The following is a 27,177-nucleotide window of genomic DNA, read 5'->3' as shown; positions in this document are numbered from 1 at the left end:
CTGTCTTTATATTTTTATATTTCAGACATTTTTTATTACTTAAATTATTTATACTAAGTACTGAAGACATCGTGATCCCTTAGGCATGTGGCATGTGAATATATTATATCTCTGCTGTAGTTAAATAAGTATGACGTTGATGTGCTCAACCTTGCTGCAGTACAGTAATTTGCAGGGGACAGTCGATCAGCCACAAAGAGTCTAAGAGGCACATCAGGTTTGGAAATTGTGATTTTGAAAAATTAACATCTGGCAAAGGCTCAGAGTTTTGTTTTGACCTAAGTGTCATTTGGTTGTCTTTAACTTCACCATCTCTCTGCACTCCTGTCATGCGATTTAGAAACTTAAAAAAAAAAATTGAGTTCACAACTTGATCCGACTGTCGGGCAGAGTCCAGCAAAGGCATGCACAGGTCAGTCCAGCAGGAGAGAGACAAGTGGTGTGAGTGAACAAGATAAAAGACAGGAAGAGAAATAAGAAAGTGGGCTGGGGGGGGGGGTGTGCCGGGTGTGATGTCACGGTGTGGTCACTCCAGTGAGTTGCCTCCTCGCTGACTCCCCTGTCGCCCATCCCCTGGTCCCCCCATACCATCTCTGTCTGCCGCACCTCAAAGGATGGCTCCTCCCCCTCCTGATCTCCCCCTTCGTCCTCCTCACCAATGTGACAGCTCTGGAGGGAGATGACAGAACACAAGATCTCATCAGATTTAGAAGTCCTACACCAGATTTTAAATCAGTCTCACAGAGTTTTGTGAAACAGGCAAAAAAGATATACATGTTGTACTTACATTTTGTTGTAAATCAAAACCTTTTGGTTTAAAATTACATTTAAAATTCACTGAAAACGTCTGTGTTAAGGGGATATAAACTACATAAAACCAGCTCCCCTCTCAGCCAGTGTGTTTTTATTTAGTGTTTATTTGGACTAATTTATTCAGTATTCATATTATAGATCATGCACAAGCACAGAGTCTACAAGTAAACATTGTGCTTTTAGGATGCCGCTCACTGACTGTCTTACCTTTGCCATGATATCAGCATACGACATATAGAGATGGTCAACGTCGAGTTTACTGCAATGAGACAAAAAAACATAAAAGGAGTCAATGAGTGAAAAACCGAGGAACAGGTGACAACAGAGGAAAGATGATCTTACAGCTTCTCTGTCAGAGCTGTTCGGCTGAAATGAAGAATCAGCTGATGAAGGGGGTCAGGCTTCGTCTCAGTCTCCTCTTCCTCTTCCTCCTCTTCCTCCAAGGCTTTCTAATTAAATGATTGGACACAATGTAACTCATGATACGTCTCATTAATGGTTACGATTTGTCTAAGAATGAATGTGAAGGCAACTTACGGATAAGTCATCAATCATCTTGTCTTCAAATGAGTAACCTTCGGTCTCTAACCAGTTGCGCTTGTAAGCGTCCAAAAACATGTTGGTCGCCCTGTGCCTGCGGGAGGAACAGTCATTGAGGCTCGTGTCAGTAAGGTTGCAATGGCTCATGTATAGCTAACTTGTGTTTTAATCGATCTCTTTTAACGGTATCATTACCTGGGGATGTTGTACAGGGGCGTCATCCTGAAACAGGCCACCACAGCCCTGCGACGCTGTTTGGACAGCAGCTTGTGCCATACCATTTTCTTTGACTTGTAGGGATGCTCAGTCTAAACCAAGAAACATCATCTATGTGTCAACTTTTTTTTTTTTTCACAATAAGGCTGCTACTGACAATTCTTACACCTTGCATACAGTCACATGTGTTCACTTGCAGAGCAACTCACCACTTCAATGTGGTAAAGGACAGCAGACACCTCTTGAACCCTTTTCACCACCTTCTCAGGGTCCTCAGCATCTTCGGCCTTACCAGACATCTCTTTGTAAAGAGACATCTGCCAGCGCATGGCTGGGTCCTCCACCTGAAACCAACATTCAAACATGTCAAATGCATATAAGGATATTTACAAAAGGAATTTTTTGTTGTTCATTCGCATCGACTGTCAACTCACCTTGCCTTGCAGATGAAGATTGTTGTGCAAAAACTCCCTCACCTCTTCATCTGTGTCTTTCTACAACAAAGGAGACCAAGAGTCAGAGGACATTGAAAAAGAAATGTCTAGTAATGGAATAGTGTTAAGACAAAATAAAATCAGAGAATTTTGAATAAAACAAGTAGAGTACCAGTGAGTATCTGATCTTTGCGAGATTGATGAGCTCCTGGTCTGCAGGAGAGCACATATTGAGGCCGATGGGAAGCAGCTTCTTTAATGCTGCTACGATGAGCGAGGTCTGCACAGAGTAGCGATCCCCCCGCCGCTTCTTCTTGGTACGCTCCTGCTCTGAGCCTCCAGACTAAACAGGAAAAATATATATTTTTCTGTAATATTTTCTTTTTAATATTTTCTGTGACATTTTGAGAATATTAAACAAAAAACAAATTAATTAAGACTACTTCTAACAAACAAAAGGCAGGAGGAAAATTGATTCAATGAGTTGGCAAGAACCAACTGCTGAGTCAAACTGTAAAATCACAACATGCTGATAAACTGAATCAATTAAGTGACAGTCATTTTTTTTCACCAGCTGAAGTCAGACGGACAAACAATTACATTTTCTTGGAAACATTGACTCTTTGGTCGGGTTTCAGGTGCCTCACTGCTGCATCAGCTACAGTGGTTACACACAATGCAGCCGAACTGTTAGTAGTGCAGTGGCCAGACGGGGCAAATCCTGTCCACTGGACAGCACAAAGAACAGCACAAGTTTATGGGGTCAGCTCCATCGCCCCGGAGCTCTTCTCACACACTCCTGTCCTGAGGCTGCCATTGCTCATTACCGACTGTTGTCTGGCCTCACAGCGCCCTCTCTGCCCATGGTGTACACGTCTTAACTGTGTTATGGTAAAACTGCTCTTTGGGGCAGAGAGAGAGGCATTGTGATGATCAGGTAACAGAATCTCACTACAGCAATGCCCATCTGATAGCCAAGGAGAGGAGGTTCTCTTATTTTATCTTACAGCCATCATCAAAAACATCAAACAGTGATTAGATATTCAATGATTGAACAATTTAATGATGTAGATGAATTAGACATGGAGGGGCGAGTTCAGTTAGTAAATATGATTACAGCTATCTATCTATCTAGTGATGTCCCCCCCCCCCCCCCTCCCCCAGTAGACCTAGCTAGCCTCATATACTGCTGATAGACGGAGCAGATCTAACAGCAACAGAAAGGAAATGGCTTTTTGGGGGTAAACAGGAATTCAACACAAAGCCAGTGATGATAATGAAAAAGAGAAGAGTCCAGCGTAGGGATCTTTACCACAAAAGCTGAAAGAAATTCAAGCGTCAATAATCACATTTTCTACATCACAGGTAGCACAGCAGCATGGGCTTCCACAACTGTATCCAACAGGGACCATCTAGAGGCAAACTGTTTATTAATCAAAGGAGAACAGATAGGGGTGATGGGGCACGGTTGCAGGAGTGCAAACTCCAAATTAGACACAACTGCTCAACCGAGCACCATGAAACCTCACAGGCCACTACGGTCTACAGCAAAAGAGCTTTCATCAAGCCACTCCAGACCCCTACTCACACAGATACAAACACTACATTAAAACACAGACACACACGCTCAGTCACAATATCATCATATCAAAGTTACTAAGATACAATGACAAATACGTCCATCTCACATAAAACATTCTCGATATAAGCACTTTCCACTAAATCTACAGCACAGTTGCATTTTACCCATACATTGTGACTTTCCTCCTGATGGTAACTGTGTGTTCAAAACCCTGTGTTTGTGTTTGTGTATGTATGTGTGTGAATATTGGGGTCTGTGTGTAACAAGTGTGGTAATCCATTGGGAGAGCTTGATGAAATTTCTCCCCAAAAACCCAGGGTGCCATGCGATCAGCACAGCGCTCGTGCACAAACACAGTCTAACCTCTCCGTCTCCGGCCTAGTGGCCCAAGGTCCAACCGCGACACAGGATATAAGGAGAAAACACAGTTAGGGACACTATGACTACCTGATCAGTTTATACTAAATTGTCCTAGAAAAGGATTTAATTAGTGACGTCATAGCCTATAAATCTTTAACACTTGTAGAAAATGATTATTCTGTGCAGAATAATCATTTGCTTTTTATTCTTATCCATAACAACTTAAAGGTAAGAAAAGGAACAAACAGCTAAAATTATATATCCTTTAAAATCTTTCCCTGCTTGGAATGGGTGGTGTTAATGAAATATTAATTAGAGTTTAGTTTCTTAATGAGTTACAGTTTAAGGTATGAACATGTGTGGAGAAAAACATTTTGTAAAGTAACAAGCTGATTTAAATGGCCATTTTTTTTCCTTCTGCTTGTCCACTCTCACCTTGCTCATCTTGCTCTTACTGTCTGCAGTCAGAAAGGACATGTTGTTGATTTCATTCATCACCACAAAGTTCTGCTCCTCTCGTTTGAAGTTCTGAAATAACCACAACAACAAGAAAAAATGTCCAAAAAGGGAAAACCAAAGCATAGAACAATAAAAATAGTATTTCAAAAGAGACAGAAACGGAAAGTATAAAACTCACATGGGATTTAGACCAGAAAATAAAGACCTCTCCAACCATCCTGAAAAGTTCCTCTGCATCTGGGTCTGGACAAGTCAACCATCTTGCCCTGAAGTCAATGACGGCAACAGAATAAATCAAGGACTTGAATCACAATGTGTGGCTTTGAGTTGAGGAAGGGTCTTACCTTTTTTTGATTGCACTAACTAAACTCATTGATTGTGAATCACTCACAAAATTCAAACTGAAACGTTAACAACATACAGCAAAAAATGCAAAAGCGATAACGTGTTTAACAAATGCATCTTTTCATTAGGAAGTCAAGCTAACCTGTTATTGTCCACGTAGCGGATGAGCAATGGGTAGAGAGCGTACAGGTCCCGACAGAGCACAGCAAACTCATCCCTGATGGTTCCATTCTCACTATCAACCTCTGTCTTGCCCTCCATGCGCAGCTGATCCTCCTCCGCCACCACCTTCCCAGAGCGCTTCTTCAGCTTTTCCATGGTGGGGATGAAGTGTGATTTAAGCATCTCTGGTTTAGCCCTGCTGACAATGGGCTGGGCGAACACTGGACAAGTGGATGGACAGGAATCAATGTCAGAAATAGTAAGAGTTCAGATAGTTAGTGAGGTGTGCAAAATGTGGGAAATAGAGAAGCATGTACTCCGTTACACATATGTTATGGTTTAAACGTAAAAACGTCTCACTGACCTGCCAATCTCTTCATCCAGGAGGCCTCATCTATACCCAGGTTGTTGACCACAATCTTCATGATGCTACCCAGCAGATGGTTGAGCTGCTCAGAGGTGACCGAGGTGCAGAGCTGACCATCCTGATCAGGGAAATTCTCAAAGCCCCTCTCCCACCAGCGCGGGAGGTAGTTACACAACATGGGCAGGGTGATCTCAATCACATGGGGCATTTCTGTGTAGCGAGCCCCAGACTCAGCCAGGTCATGGATCTCCTTCATCAGGACCTCCAGCACTGGGATGTCAGTGCAAAGCTCCTCGACATGGTTGGGAAGACCCAAAACTGAGGAGGGCGAGAGTGGAGACAATTTGATATCATTTCATAAATGTAAAAGAGAATTTTTATTTGACACTACATTTAATTTAGAGGGCGTAATATATTGCTTTAACTCACTGGTTCTCTCTCTAGGAGTCTTGGTGGTGTAGACAGAAAATGAGTTGAACTCATTTAGTTCTGGCTCAAGGTAGGCCACTGGCATAGCAGCTGCTAAGTGAGCCAAGCACTCGCCAAGAGCTGGTCGCTGTCTAGACAGGGCAAAAAAAAACGAACAGAAAAATCCTCATTAATTGTTATAATTATACTCAGTAAAAACCAAAGCAAAAATCAGTCTTTGAGAGTATAAATCAAAATTTCAAGAAGCTCCTTCAGGAAATTTCCAGGTGAAACTAGGGTCAATGGATAGGAGGTGTATGTTGTCTTTTTTAAAGTGTAATTTGGGGCTTTTAGTGCCTTTATTGGAGCGACAGTACAGTTGGAAATCAGGGCGAGAGAGAGAGTGGGGAGTGACATGCATACTAACCTCTTGGCCAAGGGCGCCCCAAAGTATTTAATAATCAACCAAAGATGCTACTCACTGCTCTGCATGTGGAGTCTTCACTGTGCCCAGAGAATAGATACTGCACATTAGACGATAGCAGGATATTTGCAAGTCGTCCACTGAGGATGTAAAGGAGAGGATTATGAGCTTGGAGTCAAAGAGCTGAGAGGACAAATGATGAACTGGTAATTTAACAGAGAGAAGCAGTTCACTCACATATGACATCATCTCCAAACTGGTGCTGGGCGATATGGTCAAACAGAGACGTGAGGACTGGCATCAGGGCAACGGTGGTGTAGTTGATGTTCTGGGACACACCCTTTACCTACATACACACACAAACACACACAAATACAGATCAGCTTACAAGAAAACGAATAAGAAGTCAGATAAATGCAGGAGGGAGCTGTCTCTGACCTGGTTTCGACTTGACACTTTGCCCAGTTTCAAATTCTCAACCATCTTTTCAATGTCATCGGCAGCACTCTCAAAGAACTGACGCAGGCCGGCCTTGACAATTTCAGGGCCTGATTTCATGACAGTCCTTTAAAAGGAAGACACAAAGGTGGAGTTGAGATACAAAGAGTTGTTAAATAATGTCAAATAGTTTGATATATTTCTGTTTGTCTGGGGATGTGATGTGAATAGATGTGAGAGTTACCTGGCATCCAGTGATCGTGAGAGGATGTGCAGGCAGTTAACCACTGCACTTGCATCAGTTCCTGAAAGAAAAACAAACAAACGCGTGTTGACAAAGTTCACAATACAAATCCAAATCTATTCAGAATAAGAGGAGTTAATTTTAAGGCTATGCATTAATACAGAAAACAGGGCAAACAAAACGGTTATGGTTGAGCTTGCTACAAAACATGGACCAAACTCAAAACGACATTAAAAGCATTCATTTTATGGATCACACATTTATCGTATTATTTAGATTTCTAAAACCGACATCAATGGAACAGTTGAATCAAATATCAATATGTTGAGTCAATACTCTGGGATAATTACGTTTCTTCAGTGCAACACCAATAAGACTCAAGAACATTTCAACAGGTAGACCACTTACAGTACCATACTACGTCTTAAAAGCAAAATGGACGATTTTAAAATGCCTGGGATCAGATGTTTAAGCAATGCATCTACAAAAAACACAGTTTTATGCATCTGGCCTCAGGTTGCAGAACACCAAAGCCAAGCAGATATTATGCTATGGAGAGAGAAGCATTAGATGAGAAAATCCAGTAAGGAAGAAGGAGGCAATGGGAGCACTGGAGGACTGACTAAATATGAAACTGGTATACGACGTTAATGAGATTAGTATGTTAATGGAAAATTACAAAGGAAGTGTGAAAGATCTTAAGGAATTAAATAATTAGACAGGAAAACAGTTACAAAATGGACCGGGATGGTGACAGGGCGTAAATCCAGCATGCAGATTCCTTACCAAAAAGGGAAACTCTGTGCCTCACCAAAGCAGCCAACTTACAGAAGATACTGAGGCAGGAGGAGAAAAGAGGGAACGGAGGGAGAGGACGGTAAGGGCAAACAGGAGAGGCAGGAAGAGATGTTTGAAGTGACACAGAAAAGCAAAAGGGAGGTCAAGGAAAAAAAGGAATATAGCACAATAGAGGACAGATGAAGAGACATGGACCAGGGAGAGGACAGACACTGTCACCCCCAAAGTACTGTGCTAAAGGAAAGCTACATAATAAAGACAATTCAGAGAGCTAGCCAGTCATTTGAACTCTAAGTCGAAGCTTTTATTGCACATACCTGGCAATCATCTCCTTCTCCTTGTTGGAAGAATGCCCTCCACTACCCAAAACTTTAGCAGGAGTGGAGAGGAAGTAGAGGCAGTGGTTCTTGAAGTACTGGTTTACCAGGGGCAACAGGATCTGTAAACATGACAGAGGAAGCTTCAATGAAGGATCCATCTTCAAACCAACCATTTTTGGCAAGAGTGTTTATTTCTTGCAGCATTTTCTAAAGGACTCAAAATGCCTTAAGGTTTTAGAGCAACATGTTGTTACTACTCATGACCTCTGCCTTCCTGTAGAGGCAGACAAGCTAAACAAGGACTCTGAAAAGCTTCAGAACAGCTTACCTTGGCAAAGAATTTGATCTCTTGCTCATGTGGGGACTTTTCCACTCGACCACTGCTAACCACAGCCTCTGTGAGAACAGAAATGAATTCAGATATAAGTCAGTTATCAGTCAATAGCTGCATGCTTGAACATACTGTATGTTACAAGTTGCTATGAACTGCACCAAGATGAGCAATGAACTCCTGGGCGATGTCCATCCATTTCAGAAGCTTTTGAAGGAAGCCATAGGCGAAACGCTTCTCAATGGAGGAAATATCCTGCTCCATGTCCTTCAGGCCCCTGAGAATGCAGAGAAAGACGTGTGGAAAATTGAAAGAAACATTTAACAGAGTTATCAGAGAAAACACTTATGTGAAATTGAAATATGTGAAAAACTTTTGGCTCACCTTGTCACAGCATATCCATTGAGCTGGAGGAATTTGAGCAGGTCCTGGGCCTTCTCTCTGTCCCTGGCCTTCTCTTTAGCCGTCAGGGTGTCATAAGGCACAAGCAAAGGATGGGTGCCACCGCCTACCAGAGGGGGGAGATGTTTTTATTTTTTACAAACTACTACTGCTAGACTATAAGTACAAACTAGCAACCACCAGTAAAACATTATCTATGTCATTGTCTATGATGTGTACAAGAATACCCCTCTTACCTTTGGACTGTAGCTCCAACTTCTTCTTCCTGCCCCAGGTGTTGTGATAGTTCTCAGCCAGCTGCTCAGCCATAGACTGAATGTATGGGAAAGAAAGTTGAATCAAAAGGCTTCTAAAAAAACGTTCAAGGCCTAACACTACTGTGAAAGACTGAGAGATACAAACCTGCAGCTCTCTGGATATGGCCATTCCTCCGATGTCTATGGGCTGGGGGTTGTATCCGTGACTGGGATCATATGTGGCCTGAAGACAGAAAACATACCAACAGATGAGCGGTTTTCTAAAGGAGGTTATGGGGAACTCTAGAGGAATCCAAGAGGTTACCAGAGAAAAATAAGTGTTTTAATTTCCCTATTATGTTGTAAATCAGTTGGTCAACAAAGGTGGCAAGATTTTTTTCACAGCTTAGTTTGACATTTTAGTCAATAATAACACAAGTAAGGTTTGATAAAAACAGATGAGCACCAAAGAAAGAAGTATTCAGTCACATTGGACCAGGAAGTGATCCACGAGTACATTAGACACACCATCTCAACAAAGAAGAAATAATCAACAGAGGTTCTCCAGAGTGTTTTACACTCATCTCTTTTGTACCTGAGCAGTTTGGGAGATCTTGCGGGTCGTGGCCTTCTTTTCCACTTCTCCCTCCCCATCCCTGGCTTTGTCCAAGGTCCACTCCCAGGCCAGCATGGCTTTGACGGATTCTTTGATTGGCCAACGGTATATTTCCTTGTCCTGAGAAACAGAGGAGAGGGGATTTTATCACTAGTCAGTGAAATGTGTTTTTTTTACAGCATTGGTTTCATCAGAAGATACAATAAATAAAAAAAACAGTGTTCAGATTATTTATATCCAACATTACCTTTTCAGAGAAGGTTTTATAAGGCCTGAGCATCGGGTGAGTCTTAGCGTTCTCATCTAACACCTCTCCATAGGTCCAGTTGTTCTGAATCTGAAAATGTGTTTAACCATTGATATTAGTTTTTAGTACTAACATAGTCAAATAAACAACGTATGTTTCAAAAACAGTGATTTGCATTGTTGCTAACTGACCTTTTCAAAAGCCCATCTGTCATGGGTGTGCTCTGCAAACTTGTTAATGAAGGCGTCCAGCCTCTCAGGGATGATGGTGCTGCGAAAAAATGAACGTGTAATTGTTACACGTCATGGGTGCAATTCTCTACAAACAAAATTTAACACTTGACTTCCTTTTTTCCTCATAGTAACCTGAATATAACTGGTAAAGTTACAATTTAATTTTCTTTAATTGTTTAGTCTATATGTCATCTCACATTTCATGTTCACTGAAAATAAGACACTGATGTTTATTCTTAACAGAACTTAAAGTTTAGACTTTTAAGCATTCAAGTTTTTATTACAGTAATTAACTTGGAATGAACGACATGATTGTGCATCACACTGATATTATGTAATTTATTTATTTTTTCCTGTAGGACTCTGTTCCACTGTGACTTATGTACAGATGTATTTTCCAGCTCACTTGGTGGTCTCCACTGGTTTGGGATCAAAGTTGCCCTCAGCATCAACAGAAGCTTTCTTCTCAGTGTGAGAGGAGTAAGTGGCATCCACATAGTCGGGTGGTATGGCTCCTGCTATAGCACAGAGGCAAGGCATGGCGATCTTGAAGAGCTCAGCATCGAATTTCTAATGTTTGGATAAGAGAATGCAGGTTAAGCTTAACCATTTGTGATTGCACAGTATAAACTCTTAACACTACAATGTGTACATCAATACACTCATTTCTCACCTTGTGTGCCAAAGACTCAAAGATTCCCCAAAAGAGTTTACGAGAAAGATGCAGCTCCTCCTCTGAGGTCACCCCGAAATTAGCCCATCCATTAGGCAAGCAGTAGTACTTCCAACAGCGCTCATAGTGATTCGTCAACAACTGGAACATTACAATTACAGAGAAATGCAGAGGGGGACATTTTGAATAAATTTTTTGCAATGTACAATAATCAATTTGATGTATGCATTTAATACGTTTGCACTTTTCTTTTTTTTACATTTATTTCTGGGCATTTTGTGCCTTTATTGGAGAGACAGGACCGTGCATAGAGTCGGAAATCAGGGAGAAAGAGAGTCGGGAATGGCCGCCCGCTTGGAGGGCTACAGCCTCCATACATGGGACGAGCGCTCTAACCACTGCGCCACCAGAGAGCCCAAATCTCTTTGCACTTTTAGCACAGATTGGGTCGAATTTGTGTTCATATTATGTTGAATATAATTTACTTCACATAACATATTTTAGGCATTATAATTTTTCATTTATTAAGAATGATGTGAAACAAATACTATAGAAAATAAAAGTCTACAAACCTTGAGAGGCATCTTTGCATATTCATTAAGGATGGGCACATCAAATACAAGGCGTCTGAGCAGATGCTGCAGCATGGAGGGTCGAAGATACCTGTCAATGACATCATCGTTTCAGGAGGGGATGCAATGTTTAAATGGATTCATCTTTATAACTGAGCAAAATGTATTACGTATAAATTTGTTTGTGTTTTCAGATGCCATTCTACTTAGATCTCAAGTTCTGTTCAGGTTAAATATAAGTTAATCAAGGTATGAACTTATAATTAAAGGCTTTCTTAACAAAAAATAATTAGTACTAACTTGCAAAGCGACATGAGGCACTCCTCAATGACGTCCCTCTGAGCCTTGGTAAGGGCTCGGCCACGGGACAAACGATAGATGGTGTGGAGCATGGAGTCGATCATGATGGCCCGGTGGTCAGTCCCAGCAAACAATGGGGCACACTTGGTGAGTAGAGGCAACACAGCTGAACAGAGGTAGCGGTTCAGCGCCAAGGCCATTTCAGTTGTACTGAATGCAGCCTATATAACGCGAGGATGAAAAGAAAAACTCTGTGTTATTAATTCAGTATTTCATAGAAGCACAGGTAGTAAGTCACATCAGTATACATTCTCTTTTTTTCCTTTTCATCTGTGTCTTTTCCTACTCACTGTGTCCAGAGAAGCTGAAGCTCGCATGTCAGGAAGGAATCCAACCTCCAGCACATGAAGCAAGAAGTCCTGGTTGTCAATCCCATACACTCTGTCAAGGAACAGCACCATGGAGGCCTTGTGGTCCGGCACAAAACTGGCAGACATCTTTGGCTCAATAATCTGACTGTCTGTTGTTTTGAGAGAAAAAATAATTGCATAAGAGGAGAATAATAAAATATTACCAAATAATGTGTCCATGCATGATTTTGACTTGGTATCTTACCTTTGCCATAAGCAGGAATCTGCACAGGCAAGCTGATGACTCCCACCAGGTCCTCTATGGGCACCAGAGACCTCAGGATGGCCCTGATCCTTAAAGCCTCACCCTTGCCTGCTTGGATCAGCTGTAGATGAGAAAATTCCAGACATGCTGTGTGAGACCAATCACTTCTCACCAACCACACACTGAGCGGTAAGAGGAAATAAAAGTTATCAATGTAGTAACAAGACTTCTACTCACGTGCATCTCAGGGGCACAGCGACCCAGCAAATCAATGAGGGCTGAGTAGAACGACATGATGGCATTTCCCAGATGTACACGGTTTTCCTCGTGCTGTTCCTCACCACCAAACCTACCAATCAAAAAACGTCATTATGCACCAAGAGCAGCTTTAAAATCTTCAAGATAATACAGAAAAATATTTATTTATTAATTTTCAAATATGCAGCTAGATCACTTCTTTTTTTTTTTTTTTTTTCACTCACATGAAGCGCCTGTCTTTTTTGACAGTGGGCCCGTCTCTTGCCGGGTCCTCTGAGATCTTGATGGCCTCCTCCATGGCAGCCAGCAGACCATTGCCACCCTCTCCTCTCAGGGCTGGGCCGAAGCACTCCGGCCGACGGATGAGCAGACGCACGACAACATTGGCATTCTCCTCCACGCTCTCTCCTGTGAGGAGGAAAGAGAACTAGTGTTTGATCACAGTCACTCACATCATAAAACTTCAAAAACTGTCACATCATGAGGGCACTGACCATTAACAAAGACAGCAAAGCGGAGGAAGTCCAGGTATCTCTCTCCTCCACAAGGGTTCCAGCCGATGTCAGGGTAACCTTTAGAAAGGAGCATTGGACACATCTGCAGTCCACAGCCAGCCAAGTATGTCACCACCTACATCAACACGCATGTCACAGACACCAAGGAAGATTATAAGATAACAAGTGCACAGTATGCCTTTATATGCTTTTCAGTAATGTTTATTCTCTTATATTCTCAAACCATTTCCAGGTCCTGCTCTTGTAGCGCCAAGGCCAGCTCATTGTTATCAATGCAGGAAGCTGCAGCCACATCCAGAGGTGTGGACCCACGCATGCCTACAAAATGGAAAATAAAGCCAGTGAGTCAAAATGTGTTTGTGCATAAAGGCTAAAATAAATGCAAAATGAAGAGGTTAAAACAAGATTTTATCAGAGTGCAGACGGTCCTCCAAGTGGGCTGGCCCTGTTTAAGTCCAGCCTGTGGCCCCTTTCCCAGCATGTCGTTCCCCAGTCTCTCTCCCCTGTTTCCTACTCTATCCACTCAATATCTCAAAAATAATAATAATAATAATACTTTACTTTTTCTTTTTTTTTGCAAAAAAATCTCAAAGTGGAAAAAAAAATAGAAAAAAAAATAAATTGAATCAACTAAGTAACTAACGAAACTAAAAGCACAAGCAGAAGGCTTTGTTAAAAAGCGTCAGCAGACTGTGGAGCCCTCAGCTGCGCGAAAAAAAGGCAAAAGCCCCCAAAAAAATCAATTTCAAAAATGTCAAAATGAATGAAGACATATTTACTTTTTTAATTAAAAGGTTCCTCTATGGACCGCACAAAAAAAATCACAAGGTGGCTAAAACTGACCCAAGCCGATGCCACTGTTCTGTAGCAGGTAGCTCAGATGGTCAAACATGGAGCGCTGATTCTGTCGGCTGATACGACAGAAGTAACACAGGAAGCGACAGCAGTTGGTCACCATTTGGGGGAATCGAATCTCCTGGAGAAAAAAAAGATTCAAATGATTAATTCTGCTGTGTCGGCTGATCTGAGTGGTGGAGGTGCACACTCCAACAACAGATTCAGGCTGAGGCTATCTGAGAGATAAAAAGATAAATAAACAAAACAAAGGAACAGTCATCACAATTACCTTTGAGTCTCCTCCACCACCTAACACATTGACCATCACCTCCATGACGGTCTCGTGCATACCAAGAGCTCTCATCAGATTAGGATGTTGGTAGAACACCTTGTTGTTCATGATGTTCCTAAAAACAAAAATCCCCCAAAAAATGCACAACATGGAGTCACGTTTCTGACATAATGGAAGCCAGTTTAGGTCACATATCACAACTACAGATGCCTGTGAGTACATTTCCTCATCCCCACACTGACCCGATGCTCTGGATCATGAGTCTCTCCTCTTCTGGGCCCATCTGAACAATGAGCAGTGAACGTATCTGTCCCAAACACTCAAGCAGGTCCATGGTGTCCTGAACAGATATGGCGTTGATGGCGTAGGCTTTGGGCAGCGCTCGGATCAGCTCCCCGAGGCCGTCGTACTGCCGGTGGAGCAGGCTGAACATCAGACGCACGAGCTCAGGGTTCTGAATGAATGACTCCTGGGCCCAGTGGATCATGGTGTGGGAGATCAGCTCCTGGAGGGTGCCTTGGTGGAGGAGACAGAGATGCACAGTATTTTCCATGTTAATTAGGATTTAGGTATTTTTTGACTGAAGTCTAGATCAACCCTGTTCCCCTTACTTGGTTTTGATTCCTCCTCGACCTCCGGCTGCTCCTCCTCCGCCTGATTCTTTTTGCGAAAGTTCTTGACCTTGTCGACCAGACTGAGGAGTCTGCCCCTCAGTGAGGTATCCACCTCCTCCTCCTCGGCCTCCTCCTCAATATGTATACCTATTTACGAATTAAAATGCATGCATTAAAAGAGCCCAGTGTATCTAACTCAAGAGTCTTTGACACCAGTAAAGTAAAAAAAAAAAATCAGGATCCTTAAACAACGTCTCACCACAGTGAAGCAGGAGGTCAACGTGGAACTCTCCCAGAGTGTCTCGCACCTCCTCAGGTACGGGACAATCCTCATCCTCTGGACAATGCTTGAAGTTTGTCAGCAAAAGAACCTTAAACACATTTAAAAAAGTTTGTTTCTGTTTTAGTTCTTCTTGTATTGCATGCCACATTTAAATCAAGTCACTGGTGTTTTCTCTATTGTTCTCTCGTCAGTCATGTGATGTAAGATAGTGCCTTTAACTTTTAATTACATGCCAAAAACAAACCAAAATATGGTATTTGTAAAGATTGAAAGGTAAAAAATGATAATCAGTGCCTGGTCTTGTGGTGGTGAACGGAACTCGCGGGTCCTTCGCGCAGTCTCAGCAGCGGACATGGTGAAGGCTCTCATCAACAGGTTGTAACGAACACGTTGGTTGTCCTGAACGTTATGGACGAACTGGTCGGAGTAGGCTACAATAGCCTCCACTCTGTGACGTAGCTCACAGTCGCAGAAATACTGCAAGAGTGTGCACATCTGTAAGAGGAAATAAAGTTAGGAACATATTTGAAGGATATGATTTCTGTCTGTGGATGGATAGCAGGCGGTGTTTGAATATCAAAATGACCTGCAGCTTGACAGATTCTGGCAGCTTCATCTGGAGTAGTCCCTCTTCAGGACCCTCCTCCTCTTCTTTTGCTTCTGCCTCCACTGCCTCTGCCTCCTTCTCCTCCTCCGCCTTCTCTCCGTCCACTTTTCCTCCTTTGGCCTCTCCCTCCTCCTTCTCCCCTTCTTTTCCCTCCTCCTGAGCCTCGGCGTCTTCCTCCTCGTGTTCTGCCTTCTCTGCTTCTTTCAGCTCCTCGTCTTCCTCGTCGCCAACCCCTTCGTCCTCCGGCTCCGTCTCGGCGTCCTCGTCTTTTTCCTCCTCCTCTGCTTCTCCGCCCTCTCCTTCGGCGGCTCCTCCCTCTTCAGCTGCCTCCTCCTCTTTCCCACTGAAAACACTCGGATCGATCATCTTCAGGATGTGCTTGGTGTCCTCGTCGTTGAAGATGCCCATTATGAGCAGTGTGCTTATAAGCTTCAGGATTGGGACAAAGTGGAACTCCACACTGCCTCCGACTGGATCCCGCATCGCCTGGCTACCATCCAACACAGCTTCAGTTAACATGCTGATCGCCCTGGTCTTCAGCTCCTGGGGGGGGGGGGGAGATTAAAATCAGCAAAAGGCATCTAAAACGTCTTATAATTCTGCAGTGCAATTCTCGTCTCTTACCTGCAGGGGGAAAACGGGGCTGATGGTATACAGGTCAGGGTCCGTGCCAACAAAGTTGATGGAGGAGAAATGTAGCTTGGGGCGTAAGCAGGTAGTGAGGCCAACACCGGGGAGAGAATGGGCCTTCTTAGCGTCAGGATAGAGGTGGATGCTCAGAGTCTCCTGAGACATGGGGACTATAAACTCTCTGTTGGTGCCAAGGCGTGCCCGCTTTGCAGACTCAAGGTGAATACTGATGAGCAGGTCGTAGTAGCCACTGCGGAGAGGTCCGGGCAGGTAGGTGTTCTCGGTGGCATAGAAAAGCTGGGATTCATCCACATGGCTGCACAGGGCATGAGCCACACGGTTATTCCCAAGTGCACAAACAGCACAGTAGAGCATGAGGGTGTGGTAGTGGAACTTCATCAGATCCAGACGCTCTGATAACTCCAAGATGTCTATGCACCTGAAACAAACAAAAAAAAAAAAAAAGACACAATAATCAAAAACAGATCAGGAGTTTATGGATCTGACTCAAATGCACTGCAGGAAAATGACACCAATAAGCAGACTGCTTATCCTGTTGCTAATGTCTCCGACCTGTTCTCCTCAGGGATGTGCAGAGCCATCATGATGAGAGGTTCAGTACACTCCACCATCCAGCCCAGCCTCTCGCTCACTTTGCCCACCTCCGGGTTAAGGAAGTGATTGGGCATACGACTCCAGATGACTGGGGTCAGCATCTGGACATCCAGCCTTGGGGGACACTGGGGGACGGGGTTGTTGCGTTCGCTGCGGAACATGGCTGCTGAGATCGGCATTATGTTCTGAGAAGGGCAAAAAGGAAGCGGGAAATAAACAATCAGAGAAAAAAAAATATTCAAACAAGAGAAAGCAAATTATGTTTAGCATGTTAAAAGAACATTTGAGAAATTGGCTGATATTCCTTCATACAACACACATGCCTGATGTGCTTTTTCAACTCCTTTCTTTCTGTCCATACATATTTTCATTCTAGTTTGCCCAAACATGGGCTCTAATATTTCTCTTTCCCTTGTTCTGTGTCACTTTATTTCTTTTTTCTTCTACCCACGGATAAGTTTCATTCCAACAAGACAACCTACTCCCTTCTGCACAACCTATTTAAGTAAGCAGCCAAAATTAGTAAGACCCAAGTCATGATGTAATAACAGAATCAGCAGAAGAAGGCATGAGAAATCCTAAGAAAGGTAGTTGAAGAAGCTTAAACATTTCAACATCTACACTGTAATGTGTGAGTAAAAGGAGTCCCTGACCTTGAGTTTGCCCAACTCCAGCTGCACGAGGTTCTGATTGGTGGGCTGAACGAAGACGGCAGGAAACAGCTTGGTGTTTGGCTCCACCTGAAATAAAACACCTCTTGTTTTAGAGCTGCATAACACACGCTGACTCATTTGAAGTGACATGTGAAAAACAAAGATACTAATACGGACACTGAGTCGTCTTCTTTACCTGGTAAAAGGTGTTTATCTCCTTTCCATTTGCTGTGAAGGTCATGAGTCCTGTCGCCAGGTCGACCAAACAGCCAACCACCATGTCCTCCTGGCTGAAGCGGGTCTGCTGCGTGCTGACCAGGTCCCCTCCCCACACCATGTAGCAGTTACTGTGCTTCATGCTGCAAAATAACAGCACACACATCACAGTTGTTGAAAAGTGTTGTAGAGAACTAAGAGACATGAACAAAACAACACTGGGAATAAATCAAATGGATTCATCAACATCCCTTCAACAGGTCGACCTTTCACTTTTACCAAATAACTACAACAAGCTGGAGACAGTTCTGAGGATTTAATTTACATATATATTTATATATATTTTTTTTTTTCAAATTGAGATTTTCAGCAAGTATTATAGTAACAATAATTGCACTCGTGAATTTTTATGCAGAGGAACATTATTTAAAAATGTTATTTATAAGCAACATACATTTAAAACAGAATGAAGACAAAAAAAAAAATCTTAAGAAAATAAAGGTAATGAATAAATACATTTAAAAAAAGTATAAGTATATATAATAAAAATAAAAAATACAAAAAAAACAGATCGTTCTGAGGATTTTATGTCCTAGAAAATGTTTTTGCTTTAATACTCAAGTCAATTGGTATTAAATGTGGTAGTAATAAATGTGCTGCTCTTTTAAAAAATACTTATTAAATTAACAAGCCACTAAAAACGTAATGTCAACCAGAAAATGAAATACCTTCTAATATATTTTACAACTACCCATGAGATGCAGTGACACTAATTATTAGATATATAAAAATAAAAACAATGTGTCTGCTTATTTCTTGCTTCTTTAAAAAAGCTCAACACAAACTTTACTATTTACATTATTTACATCTTTAACCAAGTTGTAAAAAACAATACATACACAGTCTTAGAAAGTTCAGAAATACTGTTATTGTTGTTATTGTTAAGTATCATTAAAATGTGGGTAAAACAAACCTGTCGTGTATGTTGCCTCGGTCGTCTCCCACGGTAACAGTGACGCTGCGCACTTTGGAGAGGTCAAAGGATGGATCATACTGATGGTAGTCAGGAGTGACCCAGCCAATCCACACACCAGAAGGCTCCTGTCCAGCAAATATCCTCACCGAATAGAAATACTTAAAATAGAAAAAATAATGAAGGAGAAATATGATACATCACTAATGAGCAGGCTCTGCAGGTGCACGTTTAATCCACATAATTTGCACAAGCTGAAGTGATATTTTCATATCCACTATGCTATACATTTAGCATTAGCAGAGGATGTTTAGCTCACAGTGGTGGTATTCTGGATGATCTCTGGGTCATCTCTGTCATCGGGGACCACATCTTCCACCAAGCGAGGCACAGTTGGAGGGGCAGGAGGAGGGGCAAGAGGTGTCATGGCTACCTTCTTGGCCTTAGAGAAGAATCTAATGTTCAGAGAAGATAAATTACAGAGGGAGTTTAGTCTAAAAGTATATAAATTCTAACGCTTCACCATACATCTTAGATATAGAGGTAAGTATCAAAGACCATAACTGCAAACAAATTATGTGAATTATGAAAAGAAAATAAGAAAAATAACATTGTTGAGTGATGTCTAGCTGTTTCTGGATGAAGTAGTTACATGACGCTGTTTAAGAGAGAGTTTACAATATGAAAACAAGTGAAGCCGTTACTTCTGGCATGTGAATAAACCCCGATGTCATTTAGAGAATCAAGCGGCTCCTCTGAGTTTTATTGGTGAATTGCTGTTCTTTTGTTGCACATTCTTTATTTTACACTTAGTAGGGAGATAATAATCTGCACTTTTTATACTCAGCAACCCTTACCCCTTTTTCTTTCCCTTTTCCGACATGGTGTCCTTCTCATTTTCCAACGACAGCTCCTTGGCTACAGACGGCTCCTTCTTATCCTCCTCCTGCTCCTTACGGCTGGCAGACTTTTTCAGGACTTCAAACTCTGAGTCGGGCTCCACCACTATCACTTCCTCCTCTGGTATGGTGAGGGCCCGGGTAAGAGGGGTGGTGCCCGCCGGGAACTTGAAGGTCTCGTGGAACTGGACCGGCATGCTGAGTCTCAGGAACAACATATCGGTATTTGCGTTCTGCGAGCCGAATGTCTTATGGGTGAGCTTTAAACATGGGGCGCTGTCCACAGTCCCATCTACTCTGGAGACCTGGAAGACAACAAGTTCAACCATAAATAAATGATCTAGCTGTAAACTTCTAGTTTGAGCAACTTTGAAAGTACCCTCAATAATTACCTCAATATGATTGTGATCAGTGGGTGCAGGCACAAACTGGGGCAGACTTTTACTGAACCACATGGTAATGTCTCGCTTCATATTGATGGCAAAAGGTTCAAATCCTTCCTGTAAGCCACAGATGGCAAAATAACGAAGGCTGCTGACATTCTGACCAAGATTAATCCTTCCAACCTGTGACAGGCCCAGGGCGCACACAGGGATAAAACCTACAGGGGAAACAACAGACAAGCATTTGGTAAAATAATATTCTGATTTCTGTTTAGTTTTTTATTTACATTTTATATTCTAACTATGAAGTTACAATCTCTGCAACTCTTTATGCAAAGCGATACCTTTTCATTTATGATAGCTGTACAATGGCCATTAACTCCTACCTTCTCCAATTTCAATGTCTTTGAAAGCCATCTCCGAGCCCGAGTCACTGATCAGCATCTCTCCATTGAGTGTGAACATGATGTTCATCTCCGTCAGGTCAATCATGCAACCAACAACATCACCGGACAGCCACTGGCGACCGAAGGGGTCGTTGCCGACATGCCACCTTTGAGCCTGAGAAGAGTAAAGTAAATAAATGATGAATGAAATGAAACTTTAAATTCACATTCATGCACATCATGTCATTGTCAATGTACTCAAACCATATTTTTTTGTACATTGACTGGACCGATCCCTGCTAACTTCCAAATTAAGTCATGACATCACTTGAGTGCATCTTCAAATAATCACACAAAAGAAGAGACTTAACATCTCCGAGTATCTTCCATTTTCTTTTAGTCTGATGAGCAAAGTAATCATCTTTTTATATTCTTATGAATCGACAAATTGTTTCTTATTAAGCTGTTATCTGTAAGTTTGGGAGAGAAATTCACACACCACAGTTCCTTTTAGACATTTATAGGCACCTGCTCGTCACAGCCTCAACCGAGGTGAACCTAAAGATGCTGACTGACCTTGTTGCCGTTAAAGACGTAGGCCAGTTCATCTGCTCCCAGCTCATTGTCGGAGCGCACACTGGGACGAGCCCAGCCCACTCTCATCTCCCCTGTTGTCACTGCCTCAAACTCAAAGTACCACTTCCCTTGGGTGACAGCGTACGACCTCTCTGCCCTGAAGATTCGTACTTTGTCCCCGCGGGTGTTCTCGAGGCCATGGCCAGCTGAAGGGGAAAGAGAAAAAAAGTAAACAGGAAGATAAAGAATTGTCCTAAGTGGGGTTACATTAATTTGCATGCCACCTCACAGTCAGTCAACACATGTTAATAAGAGGTAAGCTGACTCACAGCTCTCCTGATCTGGAGGCTCAATGTTGTAGCCGTAACCAATGAGTGTGCGGACAGCGTTGTTAACACTGTCTCGGTTGGTTTTCTTAGTTCTCTCGTCCAGCAGGTTGTATGGCACCAGACGAGGGTTTCGCTTATTTAAGATGTCCTGAGATGCACAGCAGAATACACTTTTAAAACTGTAATAACACAATATGTGACTAGGAGTACTTCAAAGTAAATAAAGAGTTTGGAGAGAATTGGAAATGTTTACCTGCACAATACTGTAGGTCCATCCTTGCCTTACACGGTCCCTTGCCCAAACATTATGCCCATTTTCTGCCAGTTTTTCCACCAGCTGGTTCTGGTTTGGTGTCAGTTTGACATGGTTGAGGTCAAGGGGGGCAGGCTTGTATCCGTTGCTCATCACATACCTTGAGGAGAAATAAGTTAATCATCATATAAATATAAAACAGCAGGTACAAAGTTTGTTTTTTAAAGCCAGATTGATCTTCGTTGACATACGTCTTGGGCAGCTTGATCTTCTTGAGATTCTCCTCTGCTTTCTCATCACCCATACCAACATGGCAACCCAGGGCCAAGAGAGTCCTGTGGGAAAACAAGAACACAGACATGAACACAGACATGACCACAGACATGAGCAGGTCCTCCTGTGACAGTCAAATATCAGTTAAATTAAAACCTTTTAGAAGACCTCTGTTAGAAACTCACTTTAGAGTCTCGCCGGACATCTGCAGGTTGTAGTTCCTCTCCGGTTCAGGGAGACTCTGGAAGTCCACCAGACAAGGATGGAGTTTCTTGTTGTCATCCCTGAACTGTGGAGAGACATCATGTTGTACTCAGAAAATCTGTGGATTTAAACTTTGTTGAACTTTGTAAATGAATATTGTCATGAGGTCCAATTAAGTGTTTTAAACCTTCACAAAATCCCTCCATTTTTATTTTTTTAGAGATTTATTTTTGGGCTTTTTGTGCCTTTATTGTAGAGAGAGGATAGTGGATAGGGTCGGAAATCAGGGAAAGAGAGAGGGGAATGACCTGCGGGAAAGGAGCCTCAAGTTGGATTTGAACCTGGGCCACCCGCTTGGAGGACTACAGCCTCCATACATGGGGCGCGCGCACGAACCACTGCGCCACCAGCGCCCCAAATCCCTCCATTTTTACCAGATATTTAAAATAATGTTGTTTGTCAAATAAGATGATGTATAATTATGGAGATTATATAACTCCCTTCTTTATAAATACACTAGTCACATACTGAATGTCAAAAAAGGTCAAGTTGGAATTTTATTTCAAAATAGTCGCTTTTAGAAATAATATTTCATAATTTTACAAAAATCCAAGTCATCCAATTTGGAGGTTTTCAAATAAATTGTTTCTTCTGTAATGCAGTGCAGATTTCATACTCACAGACCCATAGGTCCAGCCCTGCTCAATACGGGTGATAGCCCAGAGCTCATGAATATTTTCTGCCAGCTTTTCTCGGATACGCTCCAAGTGGGGCGGCAACACAATCTGTGCATCAAAGGAAAATCAGTTTAACAAAAAGACACTAGTATACCAGATATTTCAACATTATCAAAGTCCGCTTTTGACTATGTGTTTACCTGAACAGTGTCAACGGGACAGGGGGTGAAGGAGGTGTGGGTGAGGGACAGGGTTGGACCCAGCAGGTTGCGCACCCCATGAAAGTCATGCTTGTACTCCTTGATGGGTTCAATGCGCATCCTGTCTCTGGGCAGCAGGGCCTCATAGCATGGGGCGTAGCCAGGCGGGGCCATGAACTTAAAGTCTCCATGACGACCACCAAGGAGGAAGCGAGCCCTGAGGTGACAGAAAAGGAGTGAGACCTTGCTTTTATCTAATCGACAGAGGTTTTTACACACTACTTGAGTCCTTTACATGAACAGTGTCTTGATCTTTATACGACTCATAAACAAGAAGACATTGATTTAGTCTGTGTGCCAGTTTCTGAGCCTGTGTTTCCCTCACTGCACTCAGTCAGTCAGGTCACTGTTCAGTGCGTCTCATCGCTGGGAGGAAACACGGCAGCTTTAAAAATGTATTTTAGGGTTTTAGTTAATTGAGCAAAATTCAAATAAAAATAATTAAAACACATAAAATTAAAGTCTGTTGAACGCTTAATTAGTTGTTTGAAATGATCTGCCAGTTTCCAATTATTTCTTTGATGACTTCACCACTTTGCATGTTATTTCTTCATTAGCAGACTTCATATTGGTTTTAAATCACACACTTGTAAAAGCGGACACAACAATGAGAAATGCAAATCTGCCTCAGTACTAGACTAAATTCATTTCATTCATATTTCTAACATTCAGAACTGTTTAAATAAAGAATTTAAAATCCAAATAAATGAAATAAAAAATGGAAAAGGGGATAAAAAAAACACCCTTTATTCTAACTGTATTCTCACTTGACTCCAGCCGAGAAGCTGATGACAGGGAAGAAGAGGCCATCCACATTGAAGTTTTCAAACATGCCCTGAACTGGGTGGCCGTTTATACGGAAGGAAATACTCGGCACGCTCAGATCCAGACAGCAGCTGACAACATCGTCTGCGGCGAGGTTGTGTGCGTCAGGCGAAGCCACCTGGCGGGGTACGGTACCTGAGTGACAAAGCAGAGAGAACAGGGAAGTCGTAAAAGAAGACACACAGCACAATGCAAGACAGCACAGCCGAAGAGTTAATCACCAAGCATACCTGACCATAGATGCAGTCCATCGAAGCCATAAGAGTAGAGGTCATCTCCCACACCGTTGCCCCCCCAGCCCTCTCCCCCTCCTGGGTAGGGGCTGTAGCCCTCAGTCATAGCCCAGCCCACGCGGAGGTGGGTAGCCTGCGCCGTCACAAAGGGTTCCACATAGTCTACCATCATCTCAAAGTACCACTTCTTATACTGCGTAGACCCCTCGCATGTACCCAGGAAGATGTTGGGTCTTACACTGAGTGGAAAGAGAAAACAAATCAACTTTAAGAGAAAAAAGACATTTCACTGTAATAACTTAAAACATTGTCAGTGTTTGTTTTCTGTAGAATTAAACAGCTTAAGAGAAGTTCAAGTACCTGGTGACATAGTTTACAATGTTAGTCTGCAGCAAAAGGTCGCGACCTGGAAGCAGGTTTTCAGTGATGAGATTCTGGTTGGACCTCACAGCGACACCATTACACACACAAAGAGAGCGCAAGACATCCAAGACCTAAAGGCAGACATTTATATCACCTGTTTGTTTCAGTGTGTCAGAGTAGAGCAGAAAATACACAACAAGCAGGTACTGTCAGGAGCCAAATACAACTTCAGCGGATGCTCTGATTTTAAAAAATCACTGCCTCCAAAATGTTAAGTAGGTAAACCTGACAGATTGATCTCATCAGCTGTCTTTACCTTCCCGTCATGTTTCTTGCAGTGAGAAAAGACAAACCTTGTGGTTCCTTCCATGCTTGTCCAGGAGAGAGATGATGGACTTAATGTGGTTCTCCTGAATGATGTTCAGAACTTCAGGGCTTTCAATGAGCACACAGTACAGCACCTCAAGAATACCTACATTGATAAAAAGGTGAATATGATCAATTACTTTCTTTTTTTACAAAGCTTTTAAATGAAGGTACACCATTATTAAAAATAAGGATCATATGAAATAAGATAGTTTCAATAAAACCCCTACATGAAATTGGTCAATTAAGATAAGCACTGATTTTTATTCAGTGAAAATTGAAGTCACATCTGATACCTGAAGAGGCCTCCAGTCGATCCAGCTTGCTGACCAGCCAGTCCAGGTTGTCACAAAACAACGCACAGTTAGAGCGGTTTCCTCTAATCAGAGAAGCTGTTTGTTGGAGAAAGGGAGAGAGTGAAATATGACTTTCAGTACAGACAGCATTTAATTTGTAAATTCTGATAATATATAGGGATTATTTTACCCAGCAGCTCATAAAGCAGGTTGACGATTTCCTTCCAGGACTCGGCAGCTTCTTCCCCAGCAAATTCAGAAAAGTGGGCAGCAGTGTTGTAGACATTCAGGCGGTCGATGCACTCCAGCACGATGGTGATCATTCCCTGGGAAAGAGGACTCAGTTATGAATGTGACACAGACACAGAAACAGTTTTGTATTTGTGATGGTCCAATAAGCATAGACAAAACATAGAAGCATAGAATTAATCACGTAATGTGAATAAGAAAAGTATCAAATAAGCACCTTATGGTCAATCATCTGTTATCTCAAGTACAAAAGATGAATATTTGAGGGTTAATGATTTCAAATGTAGTCAAATCAACAGTTACAGGTTTAGGTTTGGGTAAAGTTGGGATTAAGTAGGAATGTAGGATAGGAAACCTGTGAGGAGAGTTTTGGTTAGCCTCCAGGAAACATGTTTAGGAAAGCAACAATTCAAGTTGTAAAAGTAAGTATATGTAGTGTTTTTTTGTTTTTGTTTTCTCTTGTTAAATTTGTATTCACCAAAACATGCATACACACACTCACGTAATAAAAAAAAGATACAAACAAGAGGGGAACTGATTTAGACAAAAACAAACAAACAAACAAAACAAAAGGAAAAGGGTCAGTAAATAAAACGAATGAATTAGAAAGAGGGACAAAATAAGTAAATGAGCAAACAGGACCAAGAAAAACATGGTAACACAATTACGGTATGTAAAATAAAACTGGTGGGATAGGTTGTACACATGGTGACGATTTTTGATGTTATTTGTTTGTTTTTGTTTTGTTTTTCACTTTGTATGGGTGCTGACATGATGACTTCCAAATACAGACTGTTTGTAAATGATATAGTATATGTAGTCTTGTCATAGGTTCAAGTTTTTCTTTTGCAAAGTTTTTTTGTTTGTTTTTTTTACAGGAGCACATAGATGAAGTTATAGATACTGGTGTCTGACGCTAAGTTGTGCTCGCAGCATGCAGATTACCTCCTCTTGGAAAAGGTTCTGCCTGTTGCGGAGCGAGCGGAGTTTGGTCTGCTTCTCCTCGTGCTCCAGCTCTTCCTCGGGAGGACGGAAGTAGAAGATGAGATCCTGAAGAGAGAGGATGACCCCCTCTAGAGGAAGTGACACGGCCCCTGGTGACTTGTTCTTCCCACCCAGAGAGTCCAAACCCCTGGAGGATCACAAGTAAACCGGCAACGTTGTTATCCCTTTTTCAGAGTTTGCATGTTTTCAGACCAAATCAAATAAACAAGCGCTCAAAAAAGAGCAAATAGAAGATTTGTAAGGCAGCATGATGTTGCTGCCTATTTTTTTAAATGAGAAGAAAATTAGACTATTTCCACTGCAACCTCACTGTATCATGTCACAGAGATGGATTTTGTGCTCGTTCACTCAATTTTCCGAATGCATAAACCTACTTGATGAACTGCCTGAAGAGGCCCGCAGTGCTGTAAATCATTCGAGCAGCCTGGGACTCTTCCGTTTGGGAGCGGGACACCGTTAGAGCATCATCCATATGACCCTCTTGGTGCAGAATGACCTGGGGGGGGGGTTAACACATTACAGATCAAATCTCCTAATGTTCTCTTTAATTCTTCTACCAGGTCTGTTACTGGTGGCTGTTTCCTGTGCTGAGTAAGTTTATCTTGTAAAGCTGTTGTCTGTTTATCACATTAAAACATAACTGATTCATCTCATGCAGGCCAAAGATAAAAGCCCAACTCTTGACTGTTCGTTTCAGACATTCCCCTTGTGGTATGCTTTTTCCAAATCATTAATTATCTGTCTGAAATTAGATTTTTACATTTCTCTTCATCATTCCCAAACGAGCAGCTTTGGCATCCAGGGCGGCGTATGTGAGCCACAGGCCGGTGGACACATGCTGGACGAAGCACATGGACTCTCCATACTTTATCTCGGGAATGCCCATTCCTTCAACATCGCGCTTCTGAGCCACATCCACCTTTTCCTGCTCAGGTGAACCAGAACAAAGAGAAGAAGTGGAGGGAAAATAAT

The 27,177-nt window shown here is 42.3% G+C and overlaps 1 protein-coding gene across 11 annotated transcripts in view; it reads right to left on the bottom strand.

Moving 5' to 3' along the window:
• Positions 1-27,177, bottom strand: part of ryr1b (ryanodine receptor 1b (skeletal)) — a 68,067-nt gene that overhangs the window by 20,793 nt on the left and 20,097 nt on the right. For 3 of the 11 annotated variants that reach the window (XM_065960116.1, XM_065960118.1, XM_065960119.1), the window contains exons 11-80: positions 26,966-27,130; positions 26,580-26,701; positions 26,146-26,332; positions 25,142-25,277; positions 24,952-25,047; positions 24,643-24,761; positions 24,287-24,420; positions 23,924-24,165; positions 23,636-23,828; positions 22,809-23,025; positions 22,612-22,716; positions 21,913-22,016; positions 21,706-21,789; positions 21,455-21,614; positions 21,202-21,349; positions 20,873-21,078; positions 20,297-20,471; positions 19,920-20,128; positions 19,486-19,832; positions 18,948-19,083; positions 18,629-18,789; positions 17,636-17,798; positions 17,440-17,526; positions 16,745-16,971; positions 16,166-16,610; positions 15,521-16,084; positions 15,229-15,429; positions 14,911-15,022; positions 14,649-14,798; positions 14,280-14,553; positions 14,035-14,152; positions 13,752-13,884; positions 13,132-13,226; positions 12,888-13,023; positions 12,618-12,801; positions 12,373-12,484; positions 12,136-12,256; positions 11,871-12,040; positions 11,521-11,741; positions 11,221-11,311; positions 10,649-10,789; positions 10,382-10,545; positions 9,934-10,012; positions 9,743-9,832; positions 9,475-9,615; positions 9,046-9,123; positions 8,880-8,955; positions 8,626-8,749; positions 8,403-8,518; positions 8,239-8,306; positions 7,908-8,029; positions 7,579-7,628; positions 6,793-6,853; positions 6,549-6,675; positions 6,348-6,456; positions 6,169-6,250; positions 5,708-5,838; positions 5,276-5,596; positions 4,892-5,132; positions 4,583-4,670; positions 4,381-4,473; positions 3,949-3,963; positions 2,176-2,346; positions 2,004-2,063; positions 1,779-1,913; positions 1,549-1,661; positions 1,351-1,447; positions 1,156-1,262; positions 1,021-1,072; positions 589-669 (exon numbers count right to left, since the gene is read on the bottom strand). In XM_065960116.1, coding sequence (XP_065816188.1) covers positions 589-669; positions 1,021-1,072; positions 1,156-1,262; positions 1,351-1,447; positions 1,549-1,661; positions 1,779-1,913; positions 2,004-2,063; positions 2,176-2,346; positions 3,949-3,963; positions 4,381-4,473; positions 4,583-4,670; positions 4,892-5,132; positions 5,276-5,596; positions 5,708-5,838; positions 6,169-6,250; positions 6,348-6,456; positions 6,549-6,675; positions 6,793-6,853; positions 7,579-7,628; positions 7,908-8,029; positions 8,239-8,306; positions 8,403-8,518; positions 8,626-8,749; positions 8,880-8,955; positions 9,046-9,123; positions 9,475-9,615; positions 9,743-9,832; positions 9,934-10,012; positions 10,382-10,545; positions 10,649-10,789; positions 11,221-11,311; positions 11,521-11,741; positions 11,871-12,040; positions 12,136-12,256; positions 12,373-12,484; positions 12,618-12,801; positions 12,888-13,023; positions 13,132-13,226; positions 13,752-13,884; positions 14,035-14,152; positions 14,280-14,553; positions 14,649-14,798; positions 14,911-15,022; positions 15,229-15,429; positions 15,521-16,084; positions 16,166-16,610; positions 16,745-16,971; positions 17,440-17,526; positions 17,636-17,798; positions 18,629-18,789; positions 18,948-19,083; positions 19,486-19,832; positions 19,920-20,128; positions 20,297-20,471; positions 20,873-21,078; positions 21,202-21,349; positions 21,455-21,614; positions 21,706-21,789; positions 21,913-22,016; positions 22,612-22,716; positions 22,809-23,025; positions 23,636-23,828; positions 23,924-24,165; positions 24,287-24,420; positions 24,643-24,761; positions 24,952-25,047; positions 25,142-25,277; positions 26,146-26,332; positions 26,580-26,701; positions 26,966-27,130 — 10,383 coding nt within the window. Of the gene's footprint in view, positions 1-588; positions 670-1,020; positions 1,073-1,155; positions 1,263-1,350; positions 1,448-1,548; positions 1,662-1,778; positions 1,914-2,003; positions 2,064-2,175; positions 2,347-3,948; positions 3,964-4,380; positions 4,474-4,582; positions 4,671-4,891; positions 5,133-5,275; positions 5,597-5,707; positions 5,839-6,168; positions 6,251-6,347; positions 6,457-6,548; positions 6,676-6,792; positions 6,854-7,578; positions 7,629-7,907; positions 8,030-8,238; positions 8,307-8,402; positions 8,519-8,625; positions 8,750-8,879; positions 9,124-9,474; positions 9,616-9,742; positions 9,833-9,933; positions 10,013-10,381; positions 10,546-10,648; positions 10,790-11,220; positions 11,312-11,520; positions 11,742-11,870; positions 12,041-12,135; positions 12,257-12,372; positions 12,485-12,617; positions 12,802-12,887; positions 13,024-13,131; positions 13,227-13,751; positions 13,885-14,034; positions 14,153-14,279; positions 14,554-14,648; positions 14,799-14,910; positions 15,023-15,228; positions 15,430-15,520; positions 16,085-16,165; positions 16,611-16,744; positions 16,972-17,439; positions 17,527-17,635; positions 17,799-18,628; positions 18,790-18,947; positions 19,084-19,485; positions 19,833-19,919; positions 20,129-20,296; positions 20,472-20,872; positions 21,079-21,201; positions 21,350-21,454; positions 21,615-21,705; positions 21,790-21,912; positions 22,017-22,611; positions 22,717-22,808; positions 23,026-23,635; positions 23,829-23,923; positions 24,166-24,286; positions 24,421-24,642; positions 24,762-24,951; positions 25,048-25,141; positions 25,278-26,145; positions 26,333-26,579; positions 26,702-26,965; positions 27,131-27,177 lie in introns of all 11 variants that reach the window. The other 8 variants (XM_065960120.1, XM_065960122.1, XM_065960113.1 and 5 more) reach the window with 5 other exon arrangements.

The sequence above is a fragment of the Labrus bergylta genome, chromosome 11, assembly GCF_963930695.1.
Source record: "Labrus bergylta chromosome 11, fLabBer1.1, whole genome shotgun sequence".
Classification (NCBI taxonomy): Eukaryota; Metazoa; Chordata; class Actinopteri; order Labriformes; family Labridae; genus Labrus; species Labrus bergylta.
The sequence above is the reverse complement of the archived record's forward strand: the minus strand, read 5'-3'. Positions and strand labels throughout refer to the sequence as shown.